Raw genomic sequence first — 19,889 nt, 5'->3', positions numbered from 1 at the left:
CTTGAACCTGGGAGGCAGAGGTTGCAGTGAGCCAAGATGGCACCATTGCACTCCAGCCTGGGTAACTTATATATGTATATATAAGTTATATACACATATATATATATGTATAACATATATATACACATATAACGTGTGTATATATATACACACACACACAGGCCAAGGCACGCAATTTGCTTGAGCTCAGGCATTCAAGACCAGCCTGGCCAATATGGTGAGAATCCCATCTGTTCCCAAAATACAAAAAAATTAGCCGGGCATGGTGGCATACGGCTGTGGTCTCCGCTATTCTGGAGGCTGAAGTGGGAGGATCGCTTGAGCCCGGGAGGCGGAGGCTGCAGTGAGCTGTGATCACACCACTGTTCTCCAGCCTGGGCAACAGAGCAAGAACTTGTCTCAAAAAAGGAATAAAACTAAACTAAATCCTTGCAGAGCTCCGCCCACAGCCGACACATACACTGCATTCCTTGAGGCCTTGCTGTCTCCGCTCCTTCTGTCTATGCCCCATCCTGCCTCTCCATCCTCAGGGACAGGACTGGCGGGGAGGGGCTCCCAGCCACCTTGGGCTGGGACGGCATCGCTGGGGGCTGCTGGGCCAGGCCTGATGCTTTCTGTTTTCCCCAAGTGTGCAGCTGGTGCTGAGAGGTGATGGTGCTGCTTGTCCCCACACAGGAGGAGGAAGGTGAGGACGGCGATCCATCCTCAGGGCTCCCAGGGCCGTGTCACAAGCTGCCTCCTGCCCCTGCTTGGCACCACTTCCCACCCCGCTGTGTGGACGTGGGCTGTGCCGGGCTCCGGGATGCACACGAGGAGAACCCCGAGAGCATCCTGGACGAGCACGTACAGCGTGTGCTGAGGACACCTGGCCGCCAGTCACCTGGGCCTGGCCACCGCTCCCCGGACAGTGGGCACATGGCCAAGATGCCGGTGGCACTGGGGAGTGCCGCCTCGGGGCACGGGAAGCATGCGCCCAAGTCAGGGGTGAAGCTGGACGCGGCCGGCCTGCACCACCACCGACACGTCCACCACCACGTCCACCACAGCACAGCCCGACCCAAGGAGCAGGTGGAGGCCGAGGCTGCCCGCAGGGCCCAGAGCAGCTTCGCGTGGGGTCCGGAACCACACAGCCATGGGGCAAAGTCCCGAGGCTACTCAGAGAGTGTGGGCACTGCCCCCAACGCTAGCGATGGCCTGGCCCACAGGTGAGCAGGTGCCTGTCAGTGAGGAGGGGGCTCGGGGTGAGGCTGTGTCCCTGTTGAAGGCCAGAACCTCCCTGTAAAACTCAGGAAATCCAGGACCACCAGCAACAGGCAGGAGCCCTCTCTGCTGGAGGGAGTGGGCTGGGCCCCGGGTCAGGGGAGTCCACGCCAGGTGGGAGATGAAGATCAGGGGCCACAGCCCGACCCTGGCTCCCACTCTGACCCTCAGTCTTCAGGGATGAGCAGTGACCGCCTGTGTGTTTAAAGAGGAAACACCCCGGGCAGCACCAGGACAGCCAGCAGGCAGCTGCTGTGCCTCGGGAGGCTTACAGAGGCCGGGTGGGGGCACAGCCTCAGCCACGGGAGGCCAGGGCGACTCGCCACTCTTGCTGTTGCCTTTGCAGTGGGAAGGCGGGCATGGCGTGCAAAAGAAATGCCAAGAAGGCCGAGTCAGGGAAGAGCGCCAGCGCTGAGGTGCCAGGTGCCTCGGAGGATGCAGAGAAGAACCAGAAGATCATGCAGTGGATCATTGAGGGGGAGAAGGAGATCAGCAGGCACCGCAGGACCGGCCACGGGTGAGCACCCCCCACACACAGCCAGCCTCGTGGGGCCTGCTTTGCCGCTTCTGGCCTCCGCACAGTTTCAGTGTGTGCGGCTTCAGTGTGTGCGGCGAGTGTCGCCTCTGATGCCTCACACTTCCCCTCTCACTGTGGCACTCTCCTGGGCATCCTCCAGCAGGCTCCCTGGGCCTGGGAGAGAGGCCTCACGTCTCCAGGAGGAAAATCTCGTGTCCCCAGAGAGGACTGTCCCTGAAGCCCTGAGCGGGAGGGAAGCCAACGTGGCTGTCACCCCACAGGTAGCACAGATGCTCTCGGGAGGTCATTTCCAGTCTGACCCCCACATGAGAATGACCTAAGTCACCTGGGAAGGCCACCGCTGGCCATCACTCCCAGGGCACCCATGGAGAAGCCTTCTGTGCTCACACCTGGCCATCCTGCTGAGGGCTGGGAAAGGCTCTTGTGTAGCCTGAGCACTACTCTCCTCCCAGCAGGGCAGAGGCCTCGTATAGGTGTGGAGCAAGGCCCTGGCACCACAGGTCCAGCCCCTGCCGCTGCCCGCCGGGCCGGTCTTGGTGTTGCCCCTGCTCGCCTCCTTGGCCTGCACTTGTGCCCAGAACCCAGCAGGAGGGCCAGGGGCCCCACAGAGGTGGTGCCCCCCATTTTCCCATCATAGTCAGAGGCAGGTCAGCTGGGAAGTGTCAGCCCTGGTGGGTAGGTGGCCCCAGCTTTCTCGGTCTTAGATCCTCATCTGCCCCCCCACACCCAGACCCTAGCCAGGGTGCACCTCCCTCCACATTACTTGGTGAGAACTTTTGAGGCAGCCGAGCACCTGGGGCGCGGTGCTTCTGCCTGTGTTGGAAGCCCGTCCCACGAGGCCTTGGGGTCCCCATCGGTGCTGACTGGGATGGGGATGGGCTCGTCGTTTTTCTGGGACTCCTGAGGGAACGGAGGTGCACAGCACCATGCCTGGCTCATTTTTTGTAGAGATAGGGGTCTCAGTGTGTTGCCCAGGTGGGTCTCAAGCGATCCTCCCACCTTGGCCTCCCAAAATGCTGGGATTACAGGCATGAGAGTCACCACTCCTGGCCTTTGAATCTTTTTTTTTTTGAGACGGAGTCTCGCTCTGTCGCCCAGGCTGGAGTGCAGTGGTGCAATGTCAGCTCACTGCAAGCTCTGCCTCCTGGGTTCACGCCATTCTTCTGCTTCAGCCTCCCGAGTAGCTGGGATTACAGGTGCCCACCACACGCCCAGCTAATTTTTTGTATTTTTAGTAGAGACGGGGTTTCACCGTGTTAGCCAGGATGGTCTCGATCTCCTGACCTCATGATCCGCCTGCTTTGGCCTCCCAAAGTGCTGGGATTACAGGCGTGAGACACCGCGCCTGGCGTTTTTTGTTGTTGTTGTTGTTTTTGGTTTTTTGAGACAGAGTCTAGCTCTGCCCCCTGGGCTGGAGTGCAGTGGTGCAGTCTTGGCTAACTGCAGCCTCCCTCTCCCGGGTTCAAGCGATTCTCTTGCCTCAGCCTCCTGAGTAGCTGGGATTACAGGTGTGTGCCACCACGCCCGGCTGATTTTTGTATTTTTAATAGAGACAGCGGAGGGGGTGACCATGTTAGGCTGATCTCGAACTCCCGACCTCTGGTGATCCACCCGCCTCGGCCTCCCAAAGTGCTGGGATTACAGGCATGAACCACTGTGCCCATCCGAATCCTTTTTTTATATAGCTGTATATACTAAATACTGCATGTCCCATATTTTAGGATAAGTATTAATACGTTCTACTTTGAAACATATTTATGATTTTTATTCATTAAGACTTTTTTTTGTTATTTTTTGAGACAGAGTCTGTCTGTCACCCTGGCTGAAGTGCAATGGTGCAATTACACAGTTCACTGCAGCCTCGGCCCCTAGGATTAGTATATAATTTATATCCCAGTAAAGCTGTTAAATGGATGCAAATGTTAATGGATGCAAAACCCCATCTCTACTAAAAAAAAAAATACAAAAAGTTAGCCATGTGTGGTGGCGGGTGCCAGTAATCACAGCTACTAGGGAGGCTGAGGCAGTAGAATCGCTTGAACCCAGGAGGCGGAGATTGCAGTGAGCCGAAATCACGCCACTGCACTCCAGCCTGGGCAACAAGAGCAAAACTCCGTCTCAAAAAAAGAAAAAAGTCACCATGAAAGGATTTTTTTTTTTTGAGACAGAGCTGCACTGTGTTGCTCAGGCTGTAGTGCAGTGGCACAACCTCGGCTCACTGCAACCTCCGCTTCCTGGGTTCAGGCGATTCTCCTGCCTCAGCCTCTCAAGTAGCTGGGACTACAGCACGTGCACTACCACGCCCGGCTAATTTTTGTATTTTTAGTAGAGATGGGGTTTCACCATGTTGGCCAGGATGTCTCCATCTCTTGACCTTGTGATTCGGCCTCCCAAAGTGCTGGGATTACATGCGTGAGCCACTGCGCTCAGCCTTTTTTGTTTCTTGAGATGGAGTTTTGCTCCTGTTGCTCAGGCTGGAGTACAATAGGCCGGTCTCAACTCACTGCACCCTCCACCTCCCCGGTTCAAACGATTCTCCTGCCTAAGTCTCCCGAGTAGCTGGGATTACAGGCGCCCAACATCATGCCCAGTAAACTTGGTATTTTTGTAGAAACAGGGTTTCACCATGTTGGCCAGGCTGGTCCTGAACTCCTGACCTCAGGTGATCCACCCGCCTCGGCCTCCCAACGTGCTGGGATTACCGTGCCTGGCCAGTTTTTTTGTTTGTTTGTTTTGTTTTTTGTTTTTTTTTGAGATGGAGTCTCACTCTTTCCTAGGTTGGAGTGCAGTGGTGCAATCTCAGCTCACTGCAACCTCTGCCTCCCAGGTTCAAGCAGTTCTCCTGCCTCAGCCTCTCGAGTAACTGGAATTACTGGTATCCACCACCACACCTGGCTAATTTTCTGTATTTTTTGAGTAGAGTCATCGTTTCGCCATGTTGGCTAGGCTCTTCTTGAAGTCCTGACCTTAGGCGATCCGCCCACCTTGGCCTCCCAGAGGATTGGGATTACAGGCAAATCAGGGATGGTTTTTTGTTGTCTTTTTTTTTCTGAGACCGAGCCTCACTCTGTCACCTAGGTCGGAGTGCAGTGGCGTGATCCTGGCTCACTGTAACCTCCAGTTCCCCAGTTCGAGCCATTCTCTGGCCTTAGCCTCCAGAGTAGCAGAGATTACAGGCGCCCGGCTACTTTTGTATATTTAGTAGGGACGGGGTTTCACCATGTTAGGCTGATCTGAAACTCCCGACCTCTGGTGATCGCCCACCTCAGCCTCCCAAACTGCTGGGATTATAGGCGTGAGGTATTGTGCCCGGCCGGGATGTTTTTATTGTGTGGTCTGAGGAGGACATCCATGTGTCTTGGTGGCCAGGCCCCAGTAGCCCATCCTATCCTACCCCTGAAGGAGGCTGCCCTTGTGAGATGGGTGTAGCCCCACCAGGCCACCTGGCCAGGGTGTTGGCCACAGCCACAGCTTGTTCTCTTGTTCCCCAAGGTCCTCAGGGACAAGGAAGCCACAGCCCCATGAGAACTCCAGACCCTTGTCCCTTGAGCGCCCCGGGGCCGTGCACCCCTGGGCCGGCCCTCAGCTCCGGACCTCCGTGCAGCCCTCCCACCTCTTCATCCAAGACCCCACGATGCCACCCCACCCAGCTCCCAACCCCCTAACCCAGCTGGAGGAGGCGCGCCGACGTCTGGAGGAGGAAGAAAAGAGAGCCAGCCGGGCACCCTCCAAACAGAGGTACGGCCGCATCGTGGGGTGGGGGTGGGTCTTGGGAGTTACCACAGCACCATTCCTGGGGCTGAAGCTCCCCAAGGCCTGAGGTCTTCAAGGGAAAAACGGCCCTCTGGTGTCGCCCAGCCATACTGGGCCCTTCCTTCCACTGAGAACCACTGAGGAGCCATGTGGCAGGCGACCCTGCGGTGGACGGAGGGCTGGGGCCGGAGCTTTCACACACCCAAGGCCTCTGTGCTCACTGCTCTTGTGGAGGGGGGTCCTTCCTGAACCTGAGCCGCGTCTGCAGGGCCCCAGTGTGTGGGGAACACTGGTCCCAGCCAGAGGCTGCTGACTGCTGGGCAGGGGTCCTGGAGGCATGGAGGCTGCCTCTTGACAATCGCACCCCACGAGCCCTGAGTGGCTCTACGCGGTTGGAAAGCTACGTGGGTCTGCAACCTGTGCAGATGTAGAGTTGTCATCCTGGACGTCCAGCCCCCAGCCCCTCCTCGCTAAGCCTTCCTTGGCCTTCTGGGCCCCAGTAGCCAGACCCTGTTCTCTCCCCAGAGCAGGCAGCCTTCTGCCTGGGCTGCAGCGAGGCCGCCTCTTTGTTCCGGCAGCGTTTTCGCTGCAGGCCAGAACCTGCCTTCTCCACTTTCAGCTTTTTGCTCTTGAGGCCAGTTTTCTCGGCCATCCTGGGTCATTGGAATTCCTCACACATCAGGGTCTCTGTGAGGGTCCTGGGAGCCTGTTGCTCATGCAGGCCCTGGGGCTGTGGTCACAGAGGCCATGGTTGCCTTCAGAGGTCACCAGCTCCTCCTGTCCACCTTGGGTCACCTGGGGCCTGGGGTCCAGGCCCACCTCCTGGGCCTCCAGCTTTGGGGCTGTGCCACTCCAGGGAGGCTGGGGCCAGGGGCCCTATTCTGCCAAACCAGCATCAGGGTTCAGACCCTTCCCAGCCGAAAGCCTGTGTGGTCTCAAGTCATTAAAGTTTCAGCCTAATGACAGCTCTGGGGCCAGAGAGGGTCACAGTTACCTCAAACCCAAAGGGTGATCACTTTATGGCCAAACGTCTGTGACCCTGTGATCTTGTTCAGCCAACAAGGAGCCAGAGCCCCGTGCCATGCAGGAGCCTGGTGTGTGGTGCTCGGAGCTGGGGCGTGTGACCGGGCTGGCAGATGAGCCGGGGGTGGGCATCATGTGCAGCAGGTTCAAGGCCCTGGGCCTGTGTGTTCTCTCCTGCTGGGGCTTCCTGAGCCCCCTTGTTGGGCTGAGCAGGGGTCTCTCGAGTTGCATCTGCCCTTTCCCCGGGCACCCACAGGCCCTACATGATGGCAGGGGATGCCCGCTGAGCCGTGGAACCATTGCCGCCGTTCTGAGACACGACCTTCCTGCCCCTGTTTGGATGCTGTGGGGAAACCCAGAGTTGCTGGGTTTGTCTGTCCAGGGGACACATGTTTTTGCGAGAAGCTGTGGAGACTTGGAGTGAAGGCCCAGAGGCAGGTCGGGTGCTGGGCCCTGTCGAGCTGTAGAGTAGAAACTACCATCAGGGTCGCCCAGTGCACCCCGGTGGAGGTGTCCACGTGAGAGGAGCTGCCGTGCTGCCCCAGGATGGCCTCAGTTGTGGCGCCGGGGGGCTCTCAGCCTCCCTGAGGTGCAGACAGAGTTGCCACACCCCAGAGCCAGTGTCCACGCCATTGGTGGGGAATTCATGCCAGAGACCCAAGGACAGGCTCTCGGGAGGAGATGGCGTCCCACCAGAGGGGATGAGGTGGTAGGATCCCAGGACCCCAGATCAGAAGCTTCCCAAAGTGCGGTCTGGGGAACAGGGGGGTTGGTACCCAGATCGTGAGTGTGGAGTGTGCTGCAGTGTCTGGCACCACTGAGGCCTAGGAGGGGGTTTGGTGTCTTGTCCACCCTGCAAACTGGAGCCTTCACGGGGCAGGTTGTACAGCCCCTTCATGCTCCGTCTGTCCCTGCGCGGCAGCATTGGTCGAGGCTCCTTCCCCAGGGCTGGTGGCCGCCGGCGCAGCCACCATTGACGCGGGTTGTTCCCTAGGTATGTGCAGGAGGTTATGCGGCGGGGACGCGCCTGCGTCAGGCCAGCGTGCGCGCCAGTGCTGCGCGTGGTACCAGCCGTGTCGGACATGGAGCTCTCCGAGACAGAGTACGTGCGTCCTGAGGGTCCTCCTGGTCCTGCCCACCCAGCCCAGGCGTCTCAAGCCAGGTCCCATGGTAGAGCCGCCGTCCTGGGGCCTGAGCTCAGGTACCACGCTGAGAAGCAGCTGTGGCAGGAGAGGGTCCCACGGCATCAGACTCCAAGCTGCCCAAGAGCCTTCTCCCGTCTCCATCAAAGGAGATGCTGACTGTCCAGCATGACGATACGTGACCAACAGGCCCGGCTGGAGGCCTGGGCACAGCCAGCCCTGTATCCACACAGGTGTCATGGGAGGCCCCTTGTGGGGCAGAGCCCTACCCCTGCCCCTGGCCCCACCCGGCTTGGAACTGGCTGGTCCCCGCAGACCTGGCTGGAGCAGGGTCGGGGCTGCAGGTGCTGAGGTGTGCGAGGTGCGTCAGCTCGCAGTGTGGGTCTCCACTATGTGCGTCTGTCCAGTCCGTGCAGTCCGTGAGTCAGGGCTCTGCTCCCACCTGCAGTGCTGACCACTCCGAGCCCGTGAGAAAGGCTTACTGTGTCCATACCACGTGATCCCACATGGGCTGTGTCGGTGGCGCCTTTGTGTGCTCAAGGTGGCAGGAGGGGCATATCCCAAAAGGGGCCTTGAGAACAGGGGTCCCCCAGGCCTTACCAGGCTTGCTCCAGATGCAGGTTTGTTGTGGCTGTCATCCTCTAGGGGGTCTTGGAGGGGCCTTCACCCGTCCTTGGGGCAGCCCCCACATGTTGGCTCATTTTCCTATGGGCCTGGCTCCAGGGGGCTGCAAGGATGTGGCTCTGGGAGAAAGTCCAAGAATGCAGGTGGGTGGGGGCCTGGTGTGCGAAGTGGACGGTCACCTGGCTGAGGTGGCCGTGAGGCCTTCCTGCCATGATGTCGGCTCTGGCAGCCTCTAGTGCACGCAGCCAGCAGGAGGCCCGAGGCCTGAACCCCAGTGGGCCAGGGGCAGCTTCTGGAGTCATCTGAGGGACAGGTGGTGGCAGGGGAGCCAAGCAGAGGGTGTGAGTGGAAGCACAGCCCCTGTAAGAGGAGGGCCCAGCTCAGCCTGGGCAGGAGACGGTGCCAGCCCCACCCCCTCTGAAGGGCCTGCTGGCCGCACCCGCAACAGTCCTGGGACAGACTTCACTGTGGGGTCAGGCTCATCCAGAAATCGTGCATAGTTCTGTTTGTCCAATCCCTGCCCTTGAGATGTTTTTAAGGTTTGGGGGCCGTAGGTCTTCCTGGCATAGGAGCCATGTAGCCTGCCCTGCCATCCTAGAGGTGAGAGCTGCAGTGCGCCCAGTGGCCAGGCCCTGTCCAGTCGAGGGTGGGGCTGTGAGGCAGCGGGGAGACCTTTGTGCTCCCAGTGAGTGGAGTCAGACTCCACTGCTGGTGGAGTAGACCCCAGATTGAGATGCTGCGGCGGGGGGGCAGTGGGGCCTGGGGCCCCAGGTGTTTGCAGGCCTGCCCCACCCTTTGCTGGCAGCCTGAGGCCAGCAGGAGGCACCCTGTGGGACCTCAGTCCAAAACCAGGGACCACTGCTGCATCTCTTTCCCCAGGACGAGATCGCAGAGGAAGGCGGGCGGCGGGAGTGCCCAGCCGTGTGACAGCATCGTTGTGGCATACTACTTCTGTGGGGAGCCTATCCCCTACCGCACCCTGGTGAGGGGCCGCGCTGTCACCCTGGGCCAGTTCAAGGAGCTGCTGACCAAAAAGGGCAGCTACAGGTGAGTGTGAGGGCTGGGGTGCCCACTCCCTGCAGGGGTACGTGGGTGCCCAGCAGTACGAAAAAGAGGGTTTCTAGCCAGGCATGGTGCCTCACTTCTGTAATCCTGGCATTTTGGGAGGCAGAGACCGGCAGATTGCCTGAGCTCAGGAGATCGAGACCAGCCTGGGTAACATGGTGAAATCCTCTCTCTACTAAAAATACAAAAGAAATTAGCCAGGCATGGTGGCGGGTGCCTGTAATCCCATTTACTTGGGAGGCTGAGGCAGAATTGCTTGAACTCAGGAGACGGAGGTTGCAGTGAGCCGAGATCGCACCACTGCTCCCCAGAACTCCAGCCTGGATGACAGAGCGAGACTCCGTCTCTATCCAAAAAAAAAAAAAAAAAAAAAAAAGGCTTTCCGGCTGTTTCAGCTCCTGTCCCTCATCTGCACCTACGCCAGTTCTCCAAGCCCTGGGCTGAGGATGGCATCAGGCCTTCGGCCCCACAGGACTGAGAGGGTCCCTAAGGGACTCCTTCCAGGGCCCTCAGCTTCTGGGTGAGAAAACAGCCAGAGGCGCAGATAACAATGGTCTGAACCTTGTGTCGGGCTCCCCTGGGCCAGCCTTGTCTCTAGGCTCTGGATTCAGCTCCTTTTGCCCAACTGAAAAGCCAGGCCCCATCCTACCAACGTTCATTGGGCCTGGGCCCCTCAGCCCTGAGGACCTGCCTGCAGCCAGTCTTGGAGGCTCCTGAGTGAGCACTGGGGGGTGAGCAGAGGGGGCCTGACCACAAGAGCCTGGCAGAGGTGGTTCTCTCTGTCCACAAGCGACTGCAGACACCCGTGGACTGTGTCTGCAGATGTGGTGCTGAGGGAGGGCCCTAGTCGGGGTCACTTCCATGACAGGGATCAGCCCTTGGGAAGCAGATACCCCACACCCATCCACTTCCCCCCTGCACCTCCTGAGAGGCTGAGGCAGGTACTCCTAGGGGGCTGTAGGGTGCCTCCCAGCAGGCAGTAAACTCACCCCCTGTAGCTGCCACTTCACCCACATGCGGTCATTGCACTGTTCACTGTTGCCCTGGGAGGGGCGCACGTGGTGGGGGTGGTGGGGGCGGTGGGGCATGGACAGGAGGCTCCTCGGGATGGGGGTGTGGACACGCCATCCCCGCCACAGGCCTCCTCCCATCTGCGGCACTGCCGGCTCACTGTGCTCCTCACCTCCATCCTGCAGATATTACTTCAAGAAAGTGAGCGACGAGTTTGACTGTGGGGTGGTGTTCGAGGAGGTTCGAGAGGATGAGGCCGTCCTGCCCGTCTTTGAGGAGAAGATAATTGGCAAAGTGGAGAAGGTGGACTGACCAGCTGGCGGGCTGACCGCTGCACCAGGCGAGGCCCTCGGTGGGCACAGGTGTCACAGCCAGGCGGATGACCTCGTACTCAGGAGCCCGATAGAGAACAGCGTGGGGGCGCCGCCCACCCCTGCAGTCTCGCCGTCTCTGGGCGGGTAGGGGTCCCTCCGCGTGGTCCACAGGCTTCTGTCCTGCCCCCAAGGAGGCAGCCGGACACTCCCCATAGCAATACTTGGAGGGCCTAGCCCAAGTGGGGCAGCCAGGGTCCCTGCTGCCGGCTTCAAGCGACGCCCCGGCGCCTCCCCTGGGCACGTGTGCTGGGATCTGTTTTTCCCTCTGGGATTTGCCCACGTACCCTGGTCTGGCTGGGCGCAGCCCCAGGCCTGGGCGCAGAGGCCTGCAGGGCCTCTGTCAATTGTACTCGCCACCGAGTGCCTTCAACACAGCTTGTCTCTTGCCTGCCACTGTGTGAGCCGGCGACGGGGTACTGCACCTGCCTCCAGCTGCCGGCTGCGCGGTCCCGGGTCCTCCTTTCTGAGGGCCCATGTAAATATGTACATTTCTCAGGCCAGGGCCAGCAGGGGCTGCCCAGGTCTGTTTTTCATGCGATGACACTTGTACAATTATCTTTTCAAAGGTACTTGGATAATAAATAAAACTGTTTTTGAACCTGCCCTGGCTGTGGTGTGTCTGCTGCCAGTGGGGCCTGGCCTGGGTCTCCCAGCCTCAGCCCCTGTGGTTAAGGTCATGCTGGCCTCCAGCAGGCATGGGGGTCGTCCTGTGACTCAGAGGCTGGCCAAGCTAGAGCATGAACGTGCTCCACCTTCCTTCCCAGGAGCCCACGTCTGGGCAGAGCTGCATCAGGCCAGCCTTGCTGAGGGATCAGGCACACACAGTCCAGAACCAAGCTCTTTATTCACAATGCACAGCTCCCTCCAGCACCCAAGGAGGTGCCCTCCTGTCCAGCGGTGAGGAGGGGAGTGACACGGGGGTAGCTACAGCTCCTCCTTGGACCCCACGGTTGAGTTGGCCCGTGGCTCCTAGAACAGGTCACAAGTACAGCTCGGAGCTCTGCTCCCAGCCTACCCCTGCCCCCGCCCCGCCAGCCCCGTGTAAAGACGGTTTGTGCAGAGGCCTGGAGCCCTGGCTTAGGGACACCCACCGGGAACGGGGCTGCCGGCTCCTCCGTGGGCTCCTCCGTGGGCACCGCGCCCCCGTTGTCCAGGAACTTGGACAAGGTCTCCAGGTCCCTGGCGCTTTTATATTCAATCACCTGAGGAGAGGCAGGAGGCTCTGGAGGACAGGCCAGGCCCAGCCCCATGCCCAGCCCCATGCCCAGGAGGATGGCATCCCAGCTTCCCCAGGCACCTGTCCCCCATACCTTCCGACCTGGCCCTGCTGGGAAGTACTTGAGGGTAGGGAAGCTGTGCACGGCGAACGCGTCCAGCTCGTTGGCCGTGGCATCCAGCTGAGCAATGATGATGTCCTCATGGTCTTGGTACTTCTCAGCCAGCGCCTCCCAGGCAGGGGCCATCTCCTTGCAATGGGTGCACCATGGGGCGTCTAGGACAGGGGCCATTGAGCGCGGCCATCTGGGCACCCCCTGCCCAGCCCACACACCCCGTGCCTCCCTCAGCACTCACAGAACTTGACAAACACATTCTTGGTTTCGTCAAAAGCCACCTGCTCAAAATTCTTGCCCACGAGGGTCTTCACTGGCCGCTGATCCCAGTCAGGGGGTACCTCCTGGCTCAGGAGATACGGCTGGGGGAGACCAGGCCAGGCGCTTTGCTAGGGGTCCTCTGCAGGGCTCAGGGGGGAGGCCTTCTGTGGGGCTTGGGGGGGAGGGAGGTCCTCTGCAGAGTTGGGGGCTCCTCAGCAGAGTTAGGGGCTCCTCTGCGGGGACTGCAGGGGTCGGGGCCTGAGAGCTGCTGTTCCCACCCCCTGCCAGGCTGGTAGATGAGGTCAGGGTTCCCCTCCCTCTATGAGCAGTCTGCAGCGGACCTTGACTTGGCCGTTGAGGACTGCGTGGCAGAAAGCAGTGACGGAAGCTGCGGTGACAGGGCCCCCATCCACAGGCGCGTACTTTTTAGTGGTCTCAACGTTGATGAAGCGCAGGGTGGGGGCTGCCTCAGCCTTGAGGCCAAAGTACTGCAGCACGTGCTCATTGTCAGCCGCCACGTCCACCACCACGAACAGCACCTGAGGCCAGGAGTCCACACTGGCACCGGCCACCGTCCAGCTGCCCCTTTCCCCGGACCCCAGTACCTGCCGCCATCCAGCTGCCCCTCACCCCGGACCCCAGTACCTGCCCCCGGAAGTGGGGAGCTGCCTCCCCAAAGCCGGCTAGGAGCTCCCTGTGAGCAGCCAGGGTCTGGTTGACAAACAGCAGCAGGTGGTTGAGGATCCTGGCCGCGAAGATCTTGGGAGATGTCTACAGTAGGGAGGGTGCTCATGACTCCACAGGACCCCCAGCCTAGGCACCCCCATCCCTGGACTCCTCCACCCTGGGACACCCCCAGCCCAGGCACTGCAGCCTACGTACCTGGCTGTTGAACTCCGTGACCAGGTGCATGCTGTGTGTGACCAGGAAGCGCGACAGATCCCCCAGGTCCAGGCCAAGCTCCTCATCCACTGGGAAGTCTGCCCGCCCCTCATCAAACTGGACAGCAGCAGATGGGTCAATGAGCGCTGCAGCCGGACCCCAACCCACGCCTGGGCCTGACCTACCTTCTTGAAGAGAACCACGGTGTCCTTGGTGAGGCCAAACTGCTCAAAGAGCCGCGGCCGGTCCGTGAGGCCAAAGGTCATGTCCAGGGCGTCCCGGGCCAGGGCTAAGAAGGTGGCCACGTCCTCATCCTGCAGGTCCTGAAGGGCCCGGCCCTGTGAGGCCACCAGGTTCCACAGTCACTGCCCCCATAGCCCAGCTCCCCACACCCAGTGGCTCACCTGGAAGAAGCCGATGACCACCAGGTCCCGGCCATCGATCAGCGCCTGGGCGGCCGCCTCGTCCTCCAGCCGCATGGCACTGGGCCCCACCCGCCGTCGCAGCCACTCGGCAATGCCCTCAGCCTCTCGTGGTCCTGCAGGGAGTCCCCCTCAGCCTGGGCCTGGCCACCACCCCCCAACGACCGGCCTGCGCCCGCACCTGTGTACTCCTCCGGGTGTGTGCGGTTCCCGTTGCGGAAGAACTTGAGCGTAGGGTACTCCGTCACACCGAACTCCTCAGCCAGCTCGGGCTGCGCGGGCCCGTCCACCTTGGACAGCGTGACCGCCGTTGACTCGGCCGCGAGCAGGGCAGCTGCCTTGCTGTACTCGGGGGCCAGGGCCTTGCAGTGCCCACACCACGGGGCATCTGGGGGACGGGGCCGTGAGTGCCCCAGGCCACCGCAACCCCAGGAGCACCCTCCTCTCCACACCTGACAACCCAGCAGGGAACAAGCGTGCTCCTCCATTCTGCCCTGAGCCCTGGCCATGGCCAAGCTGAGCGCCAGCGCCTCTTTGTGGCCCCCCGGCTGCGGCACAGGGACCAACAAGGCTTGGGGGGGCTTGAGAGACCCCCCTCCCTACAGCCGCGCCTGTAATCCCAGCACTTTGGGAGGCAGAGGCGGGTAGATCACCTGAGGTTGGGAGTTAGAGACCACCCTGGCCAACCTGGAGAAAACCCATCTCAACTAAAAATACAAAAAAAAATTAGCCAGGATTGGTTGCGTACGCCTGTAATCCCAGCTACTCGGGAGGCTGAGGCAGGAGAATCGCTTGAACCTGGGAGGCGGAGGTTGCAGTGAGCCAAGATCGTGCCATTGCACTGCAGCCTGGGCAACAAGAGCAGAACTCCGTTTCTAAAAAGGAAAAGACCCTCCCTTTCCTGCCCTGTAAGGCTGGGGCTCCCAGGCCCATGTGGCTGCCTGTGAAGACGTCCCAGGCAAGAACGGTTCCTATCTGTGTCAAGGGTTGTAGAAAGACCACAGAGCACATGCATCGGGGACCTCTGTGGGCCCCCAAAGCCCGAACACTGCCTGGGCCTCTGCAGAGTCTGTGGGATGCCCTGGCAGCTGGAGGAGTGGCTGACAAGGCGGCGACTTGGGCACCACGGCCGCTGGCTGAGCAGGGAGGTACAGGTGCTCTCATGTCCTGTGGGTACCCCCAGTACTACCACTGCTCCTGCCTGCCCCAACCGGACCCCCAGGACCCTCCTAGAGAGCTTCTGGGCACAGCGGGGGCAAGTGCCTGCGGGGAGGACTCTCTCAGGCACATGCCCTGCATTTGCTGGCAAAGGGTGGGGCCCCCAGGTGGGCCCTGCTAGTCTCCTCCGGTCCCCAGCTCCACTGGCCCCAGCACTCACAGAACTCCACCAGCAAGGCAGGGTGCTCCCGCAGGGCCAGGCCCAGGGTGTGGCGGCTCAGCACCAAGATCCCATCCTCCTTGGGGATTTCCTCCTCTGGAGGCTCCTCTGAGGGGCTCTTGGGTCCCTGCTCCTGACCCCAGGGGCACGAAGCCCTGAGCAGCAGCAGCAGTACAGGCAGAAGCTGGCGGCTCATGGTGCTGCCAGGGCCCGTGGGGCAGGGGCAGATAAGGGGGCCAGAAGCCAAGCAGCAGCTGCCACGTGGCACACAGGCCTGGTTCCAGCAAAGATAAGGCCCGTGCGGCCCCCCCAGCCCCCAGGGGAGGGGAGGCAGAAAGAGACAACACGCAGGGCACCGAGACAGGGCCACGTTTAATGGGACAGCTCAGGGGACAGCGCCAGGCCCAGGGGGTTCCGGGACAGAGCAGGGGCAGCAGGGGAGGGTCTGGTCACTCACGAGGGGTGCTGGGGATGCTTGGGAGTCCCTGTGCAGCAGCTGAGGGAGGTGGGGGAGACAAGGACTGGGGGTTCAGTCCTTCCAGTCCTGGCTGATGCGGAGACCCCACTCCCAGGACAGGTGGTGCGTCCTGTCATCGTCGGTGAAGAGGGACACGACCAGGTAGGGGCCCCGCACCAGTGCACCCCTCGGCGCTTCCTCCACCGGAGTCACAAACTCATACTCCTGGGCGCTTGGGCCGTAGCTGCCCACCATGTAGACGGTCTTGTCCACTAGGGAGGGCGAGGGCATCAGGGCTGTCCTCTGTCCGCCCCCCACTTCTCCCCCCCGCCCTGTTCCCCCCCCACCCGCTGCCCTCACCGCGCAGGCCCCGGCGGTAGGTGTGGTGCAGACACTTGAGGCCGCTGACAATCTCCCTGTGGACCTGGGAAAAGAGGCATTAGGAGTTCCCTCTGGGGGCCAGGCCTCTGGTTGTTGCCCCCATCCCCAACCCCTCTGCCCACTGCCCTGTCTCTCACCTTGAAGGTGATCTTCACTCTGTAATCAACACCTTCCTTCAGGACAAACACCTGGTCCTTCAGAACAGCCAGGTCCCCTATTGGGGAAACTGCAGCTAGGGTCGGAACTCCCTACAGGCTGAGACCTGCTCCAGGAGCCCCCACGTGCGGTGTGGTGCCCATGAGGTCTGCGATTGTGATGGCCCAGGGTGTGGAACTCAAGGGTGCAGAAGTGTGCCTGGGAGGGCCCTACCTGCGTTCAGGGTGCAGCACCCTGCGAGTTACCTGTGAGATCCATGACGACGGGCCCTGGAGCCTGCTCCGACAAGAGTGTTAGCCTGGTCACCTGCACATTGGGCAGGCTTGGGTCTGAGGAGAAACTGGAAGTCTGCAGGATGCCCCCCCCTTACCCCCGCTGGGCTTCCCACCAGCACCCCCAGACCCAGCCCTCCAAGCCCAGGCCCCTGCCATACCCACGGCCGGTGGCAGGGGCCCCAGCAGCGCCCGCTTGTACTCGGCCAGGCTCCTGTCGTCCGGGTCCAGCTGCCGGATCTCCAAGAGGCTCTTCCTCCCTGGCGCCCGGTACTCGGGCACAGCCTCATCCAGCACCTCGTCCACTGCTGGTGGCCCACCCTCCTTGTCAGCCAGGAGGACTGGGGATGGGGAGGGCCATGAGCAGTGGCCACTAGCAGACCCTGGCATTCCAGCACCAGGCTGGAGCCCCCTCTGGCCAGCTGTACCTCCCACTACCCAAAGGGACTCAAGGGGAAGCCTCTGGGAGAGGGTAGGCGGCCTGGGGAGGTGCCACACCGCACCCAGACCTTCAGGAGGGGCCTCCAGAAACCACCAAGCCTGCAGCTCCTCTGGCCCAGATGTCCACAAAGGCCCCTTCCCTGACTCGAAGACCAAAGGGTGGGGGAATAAGACTTCAAATGAGGGCAGCCCAGGGCCAGGGACTACCTGCTTGAGAGCAGCGGCCCTCAGCAGCCCCCGCCCCTAGTAGCTCCGGGGCCCTCTACCATCCTGCTCTGGGCCGGGGTCTCTGAACACTTTCCCACAGTCTAGGAGTTCCTCCCCATGGTGCTGGGGGGCTGGGAGCCGCTCTCTCCAAATCCCTGGGCTCAGGCTCTGCGCCGCCTTCCATGGTGCCCCGGGCTGGTGGTCTCCTGAAGCCCCTCTCCCTGGTGCCCTGGGCAGGGGTTTCTGAGTCCCTGCCCACTTCGCTCCAGTCTTCTCGGGAATCACACACGCCCTACGGAGCCTGAGCCCGAGCCCGAGCCCCAGCCCCACCCAGGGGAGAGGGGCTCCAGGCGGCGGTGCCCAGGGGGAGAGGGTCCCAGCCCCGCGGCTTCACAAGCGGACCGGTCAGCACCTGGCTCCCTTCCCCACAGGGGTGGAGCCTGGAGGAAGTCCCCCACCGCTGCCAGACCCGGCCGGGGGTCTGCGCCGCGAGATCCCCACGCGCGCCCCCAAAGTTGCCGCGGGGGAGGGGCTGCTCCCCGCCCGGGGCTAAGACCCAGCCGAGCCCCCCGCCCACTTGGCCGCCGGCCCCTGCCCGGCCCGCTCACCTCGGGCGCACAGCGCCAGCCGGAGCAGCTCCAGCAGCTGCGCCCCCAGCTCGCACGCGTCCAGGCCCAGCATGGTGGCGCGCGGCCCGGGCCGCCGCGGAGCCGCCGAGGAGCCGCCGCCCGCCCCGCCGCCGCCCCGCTCGGCGCTCAGCCCCGGCGCGACTGCGGTGAGCTCATCCCGGCCGGGAGCGCCCCCCGCGCCCAGCGCCGCGCCCGCGCCGCGCGCCCCCAGCCGCTTCCCGGACCCCGCGCAGCCCCGCAGAGACGCGCGTGTTGCCCGCACGGCGCCGGCACCCGGGTCGCCCCGCCGGCGCGCCAGTACCCCGCACAGAAGCTCCCGGACGCGGACGCACGCAGCCGCGGTCACGATCCCCGCCGCCCGCCTGGCCTGTGCCCGGCTCTGGCCGGCAGCGCTGCCCCACCCCCACGGCGCGGCGGGAGCCTGGCGGGGGTGGGGGTCTCCTGGGAAACCCTCTGCAGGGCGCCGAGGCGCAGGTGCGCCCCCATCCCCAGGGTCTCATTATCCGCGGCCACACCTGGGGCCGAACCGTGCTCCCCCTTCCCCTCCCCCGCTCCCGTCGGAGCTTCTGTCTGGGCCGAGGGGTACTCCTGGGGCCTGCCCAGCCTTGGGGTGAGGGGCTGGTCCAACACCCTACAGGTTCACGGTCATCCGTAGGGCGGGACCACAGTGGGCACGAGTCCCACACACACCAAGGTGCGTCTGGAGGCCACAGAAGCAACAAGGGCCCCTCAAAGGCTTAGTGACCTGGCTGGGCTGTGTGAGTTCCCAAGAGGGGGTGTCCCTGCAGGGCTCTTGGAAACCCAATTTCCGAACCCCCTGTCCTTGGGGAGAGGACGCTGACACCGGGGCCGGAGTAGAGGGAGCTTCTGATATTGACACCTAAACTGAGACCTGTGGGTGGGTGGGATGGGACCAGGCAGGGGACAGGGGTGAGCAGGCCCTGGCTGGGACAGCTGGACCAAAGACCTGAGTCTGAATAAGGGAGAAGAGGTCGAAACACCAGCCTGAGTCCCTTTTTCTTAGACACCCCTGGCCCCCTATTCCTGGTTCCAGGGACACCAGAAATTAGACCCGCCTTTGCCAAGGAGCTCCTTGATTGAGCAGAAGACCACCTTGGGTGCTCGGGGGCATTGGGGTTTGGGTGGGGACTGTCTCCCTTGGCCCCCCACCTGCACACAAGCTTAGCAGGGCAGGATCCTATGAGCTTGGGCCCAGGCCCCTCTAGAGCCCCACCTCTGCTGACCCTTCACTGTAGGGAGCCGGGGCTTGTTAGGATGCTTGTCTCCAGGCTGCCAGCTCCAGCTCCTACAGCTGTTACCAGATAGAAGGTCTTGAGATGAGTTGTCCAGGCTCTTGGTGGGTTGAACAAAGAAATGAACAAACACACGAAGTAACAAAAGAACAAGGAAACACAAAGCAACAAAAGAACTGAGTCAGAAGAACGGAGTAAAGAAAGCACAGATTTATGGAAGGCAATTCACAGAATGGGCGTGGGCTCCAGCAAGTAGCTCCAGAGCCTCCGCAATTAGGATTTTTATCAAGCAAAGGAACCTGGCCACAGCCCTTATGCCCTTTAGGAGCCTCCAATTGGCTACACTCTATGAAGGATTGGCCCGAGACCAATCAGAGGTGAAGTGGAAACTTCTGTCTCGTTATCACAGGAGCCAGGATGTGGCCTGTGTGCTGCCCAATCCTGCCTACAACTGGCTGCACCTGCTGTTCTGTTGCTTCTGCCCAACCCTTGGCTACCCTCATTCCCTATTCTGCCTCACAGCCACCATAGATGCCCACCCCTGCAGACAGGGCAGCCAGACCTGGGCCACCTCACCCCACCTGTGTGTGGGGCATGGGAGGGCTCACTGGGATCCAAGGGAGATGGTTCCCTGGAGTAAGAGACCCCACAAGCCCCTGCCCCAGCTCATACTGAACCTGGCCTCTCCAGTAATGGAAATGGACGCTGGCCACTATGTTAGGGGCTCCTAGACCAATACCAGCCACCCACCCTGCCCAGCCCCCAGCAACCCCTGAGTGGGTAAGGATGGGGAGAGGTACTCTGCCTCCAAGAAAGCAGAAATAGGCCGGGCGTGGTGACTCACGCCTATAATCCCAGCACTTTGGGAGGCCAAGACGGGCGGATCACAAGGTCAGGAGATCGAGACCATCCTGGCTAACACAGTGAAACCCCATCTCTACTAAAAATACAAAAAATTAGCCGGGTGTGGTGGCGGCGCCTGTAGTCCCAGCTACTCGGGAGGCTGAGGCAGGAGAATGGCGTGAACCC

General features: G+C 61.6%; 3 protein-coding genes across 6 annotated transcripts in view; 1 reads left to right on the top strand and 2 right to left on the bottom strand.

Annotated features, from left to right (window-relative positions):
- LOC105485918 (axin 1) overlaps positions 1-11,393 on the top strand; it is a 68,833-nt gene extending 57,440 nt beyond the window's left edge. The window contains exons 6-11 of one of the 3 annotated variants that reach the window (XM_071083764.1): positions 676-1,205; positions 1,607-1,777; positions 5,291-5,536; positions 7,569-7,676; positions 9,220-9,387; positions 10,602-11,393. In XM_071083764.1, the coding sequence (XP_070939865.1) occupies positions 676-1,205; positions 1,607-1,777; positions 5,291-5,536; positions 7,569-7,676; positions 9,220-9,387; positions 10,602-10,728 (1,350 nt within the window). In that variant the 3' untranslated portion in view covers positions 10,729-11,393. The other 2 variants (XM_071083766.1, XM_071083767.1) reach the window with 2 other exon arrangements.
- A 209-nt stretch (positions 11,394-11,602) lies between these two features.
- LOC105485921 (protein disulfide isomerase family A member 2) lies at positions 11,603-15,385 on the bottom strand. Of its 2 annotated transcripts, XM_011748546.3 has the most exons (11): positions 15,065-15,385; positions 13,868-14,074; positions 13,669-13,802; positions 13,450-13,587; positions 13,265-13,381; positions 13,028-13,153; positions 12,724-12,921; positions 12,363-12,483; positions 12,101-12,282; positions 11,882-11,992; positions 11,603-11,759 (listed from the first exon to the last, which is right to left on the bottom strand). In XM_011748546.3, exons 1-11 carry the CDS (start codon positions 15,258-15,260, stop codon positions 11,715-11,717), a joined length of 1,575 nt encoding a protein of 524 aa, XP_011746848.1. In that variant the 5' UTR covers positions 15,261-15,385; the 3' UTR covers positions 11,603-11,714. The 2 variants fall into 2 exon arrangements, with proteins under 2 accessions (XP_011746848.1, XP_011746849.1); XM_011748547.3 differs by lacking the exon at positions 11,603-11,759 and having other exon boundaries at positions 11,893-11,992; positions 12,109-12,282.
- Positions 15,386-15,418: 33 nt separating this feature from the next.
- LOC105485920 (Rho GDP dissociation inhibitor gamma) lies at positions 15,419-17,751 on the bottom strand. The gene is made up of 6 exons (XM_011748545.3): positions 17,587-17,751; positions 16,492-16,671; positions 16,304-16,387; positions 16,040-16,116; positions 15,882-15,945; positions 15,419-15,793 (listed from the first exon to the last, which is right to left on the bottom strand). The coding sequence occupies exons 1-6, from the start codon at positions 17,657-17,659 to the stop codon at positions 15,594-15,596; spliced, it is 678 nt and encodes a 225-aa protein (XP_011746847.2). The 5' UTR covers positions 17,660-17,751; the 3' UTR covers positions 15,419-15,593.
- Between the last annotated feature and the right edge of the window lie 2,138 nt (positions 17,752-19,889).

Source organism: Macaca nemestrina, chromosome 18 (assembly GCF_043159975.1).
Source record: "Macaca nemestrina isolate mMacNem1 chromosome 18, mMacNem.hap1, whole genome shotgun sequence".
Lineage (NCBI taxonomy): Eukaryota > Metazoa > Chordata > Mammalia > Primates > Cercopithecidae > Macaca > Macaca nemestrina.
Note: the sequence above shows the minus strand (reverse complement) of the source record. Positions and strands in the feature narration are given on the sequence as shown.

Excerpts from the sequence above, each read along its gene's own strand:
- LOC105485921 (XM_011748546.3), bottom strand. The coding sequence starts at position 15,260 with ATGAGCCGCCAGCTTCTGCCTGTACTGCTGCTGCTGCTCAGGGCTTCG. Across the intron at positions 13,154-13,264 it reads TCACGGAGTTCAACAGCCAG|ACATCTCCCAAGATCTTCGC; the intron begins GTACGTAGGCTG and ends TCCCTACTGTAG. Across the intron at positions 12,922-13,027 it reads CTCCCCACTTCCGGGGGCAG|GTGCTGTTCGTGGTGGTGGA; the intron begins GTACTGGGGTCC and ends TCCTGGCCTCAG.
- LOC105485920 (XM_011748545.3), bottom strand. The coding sequence starts at position 17,659 with ATGCTGGGCCTGGACGCGTGCGAGCTGGGGGCGCAGCTGCTGGAGCTG. Across the intron at positions 16,388-16,491 it reads GCCCCTGCCACCGGCCGTGG|ACCCAAGCCTGCCCAATGTG; the intron begins GTATGGCAGGGG and ends GTTTCTCCTCAG. Across the intron at positions 15,946-16,039 it reads GAGTGAAGATCACCTTCAAG|GTCCACAGGGAGATTGTCAG; the intron begins GTGAGAGACAGG and ends CTCTTTTCCCAG.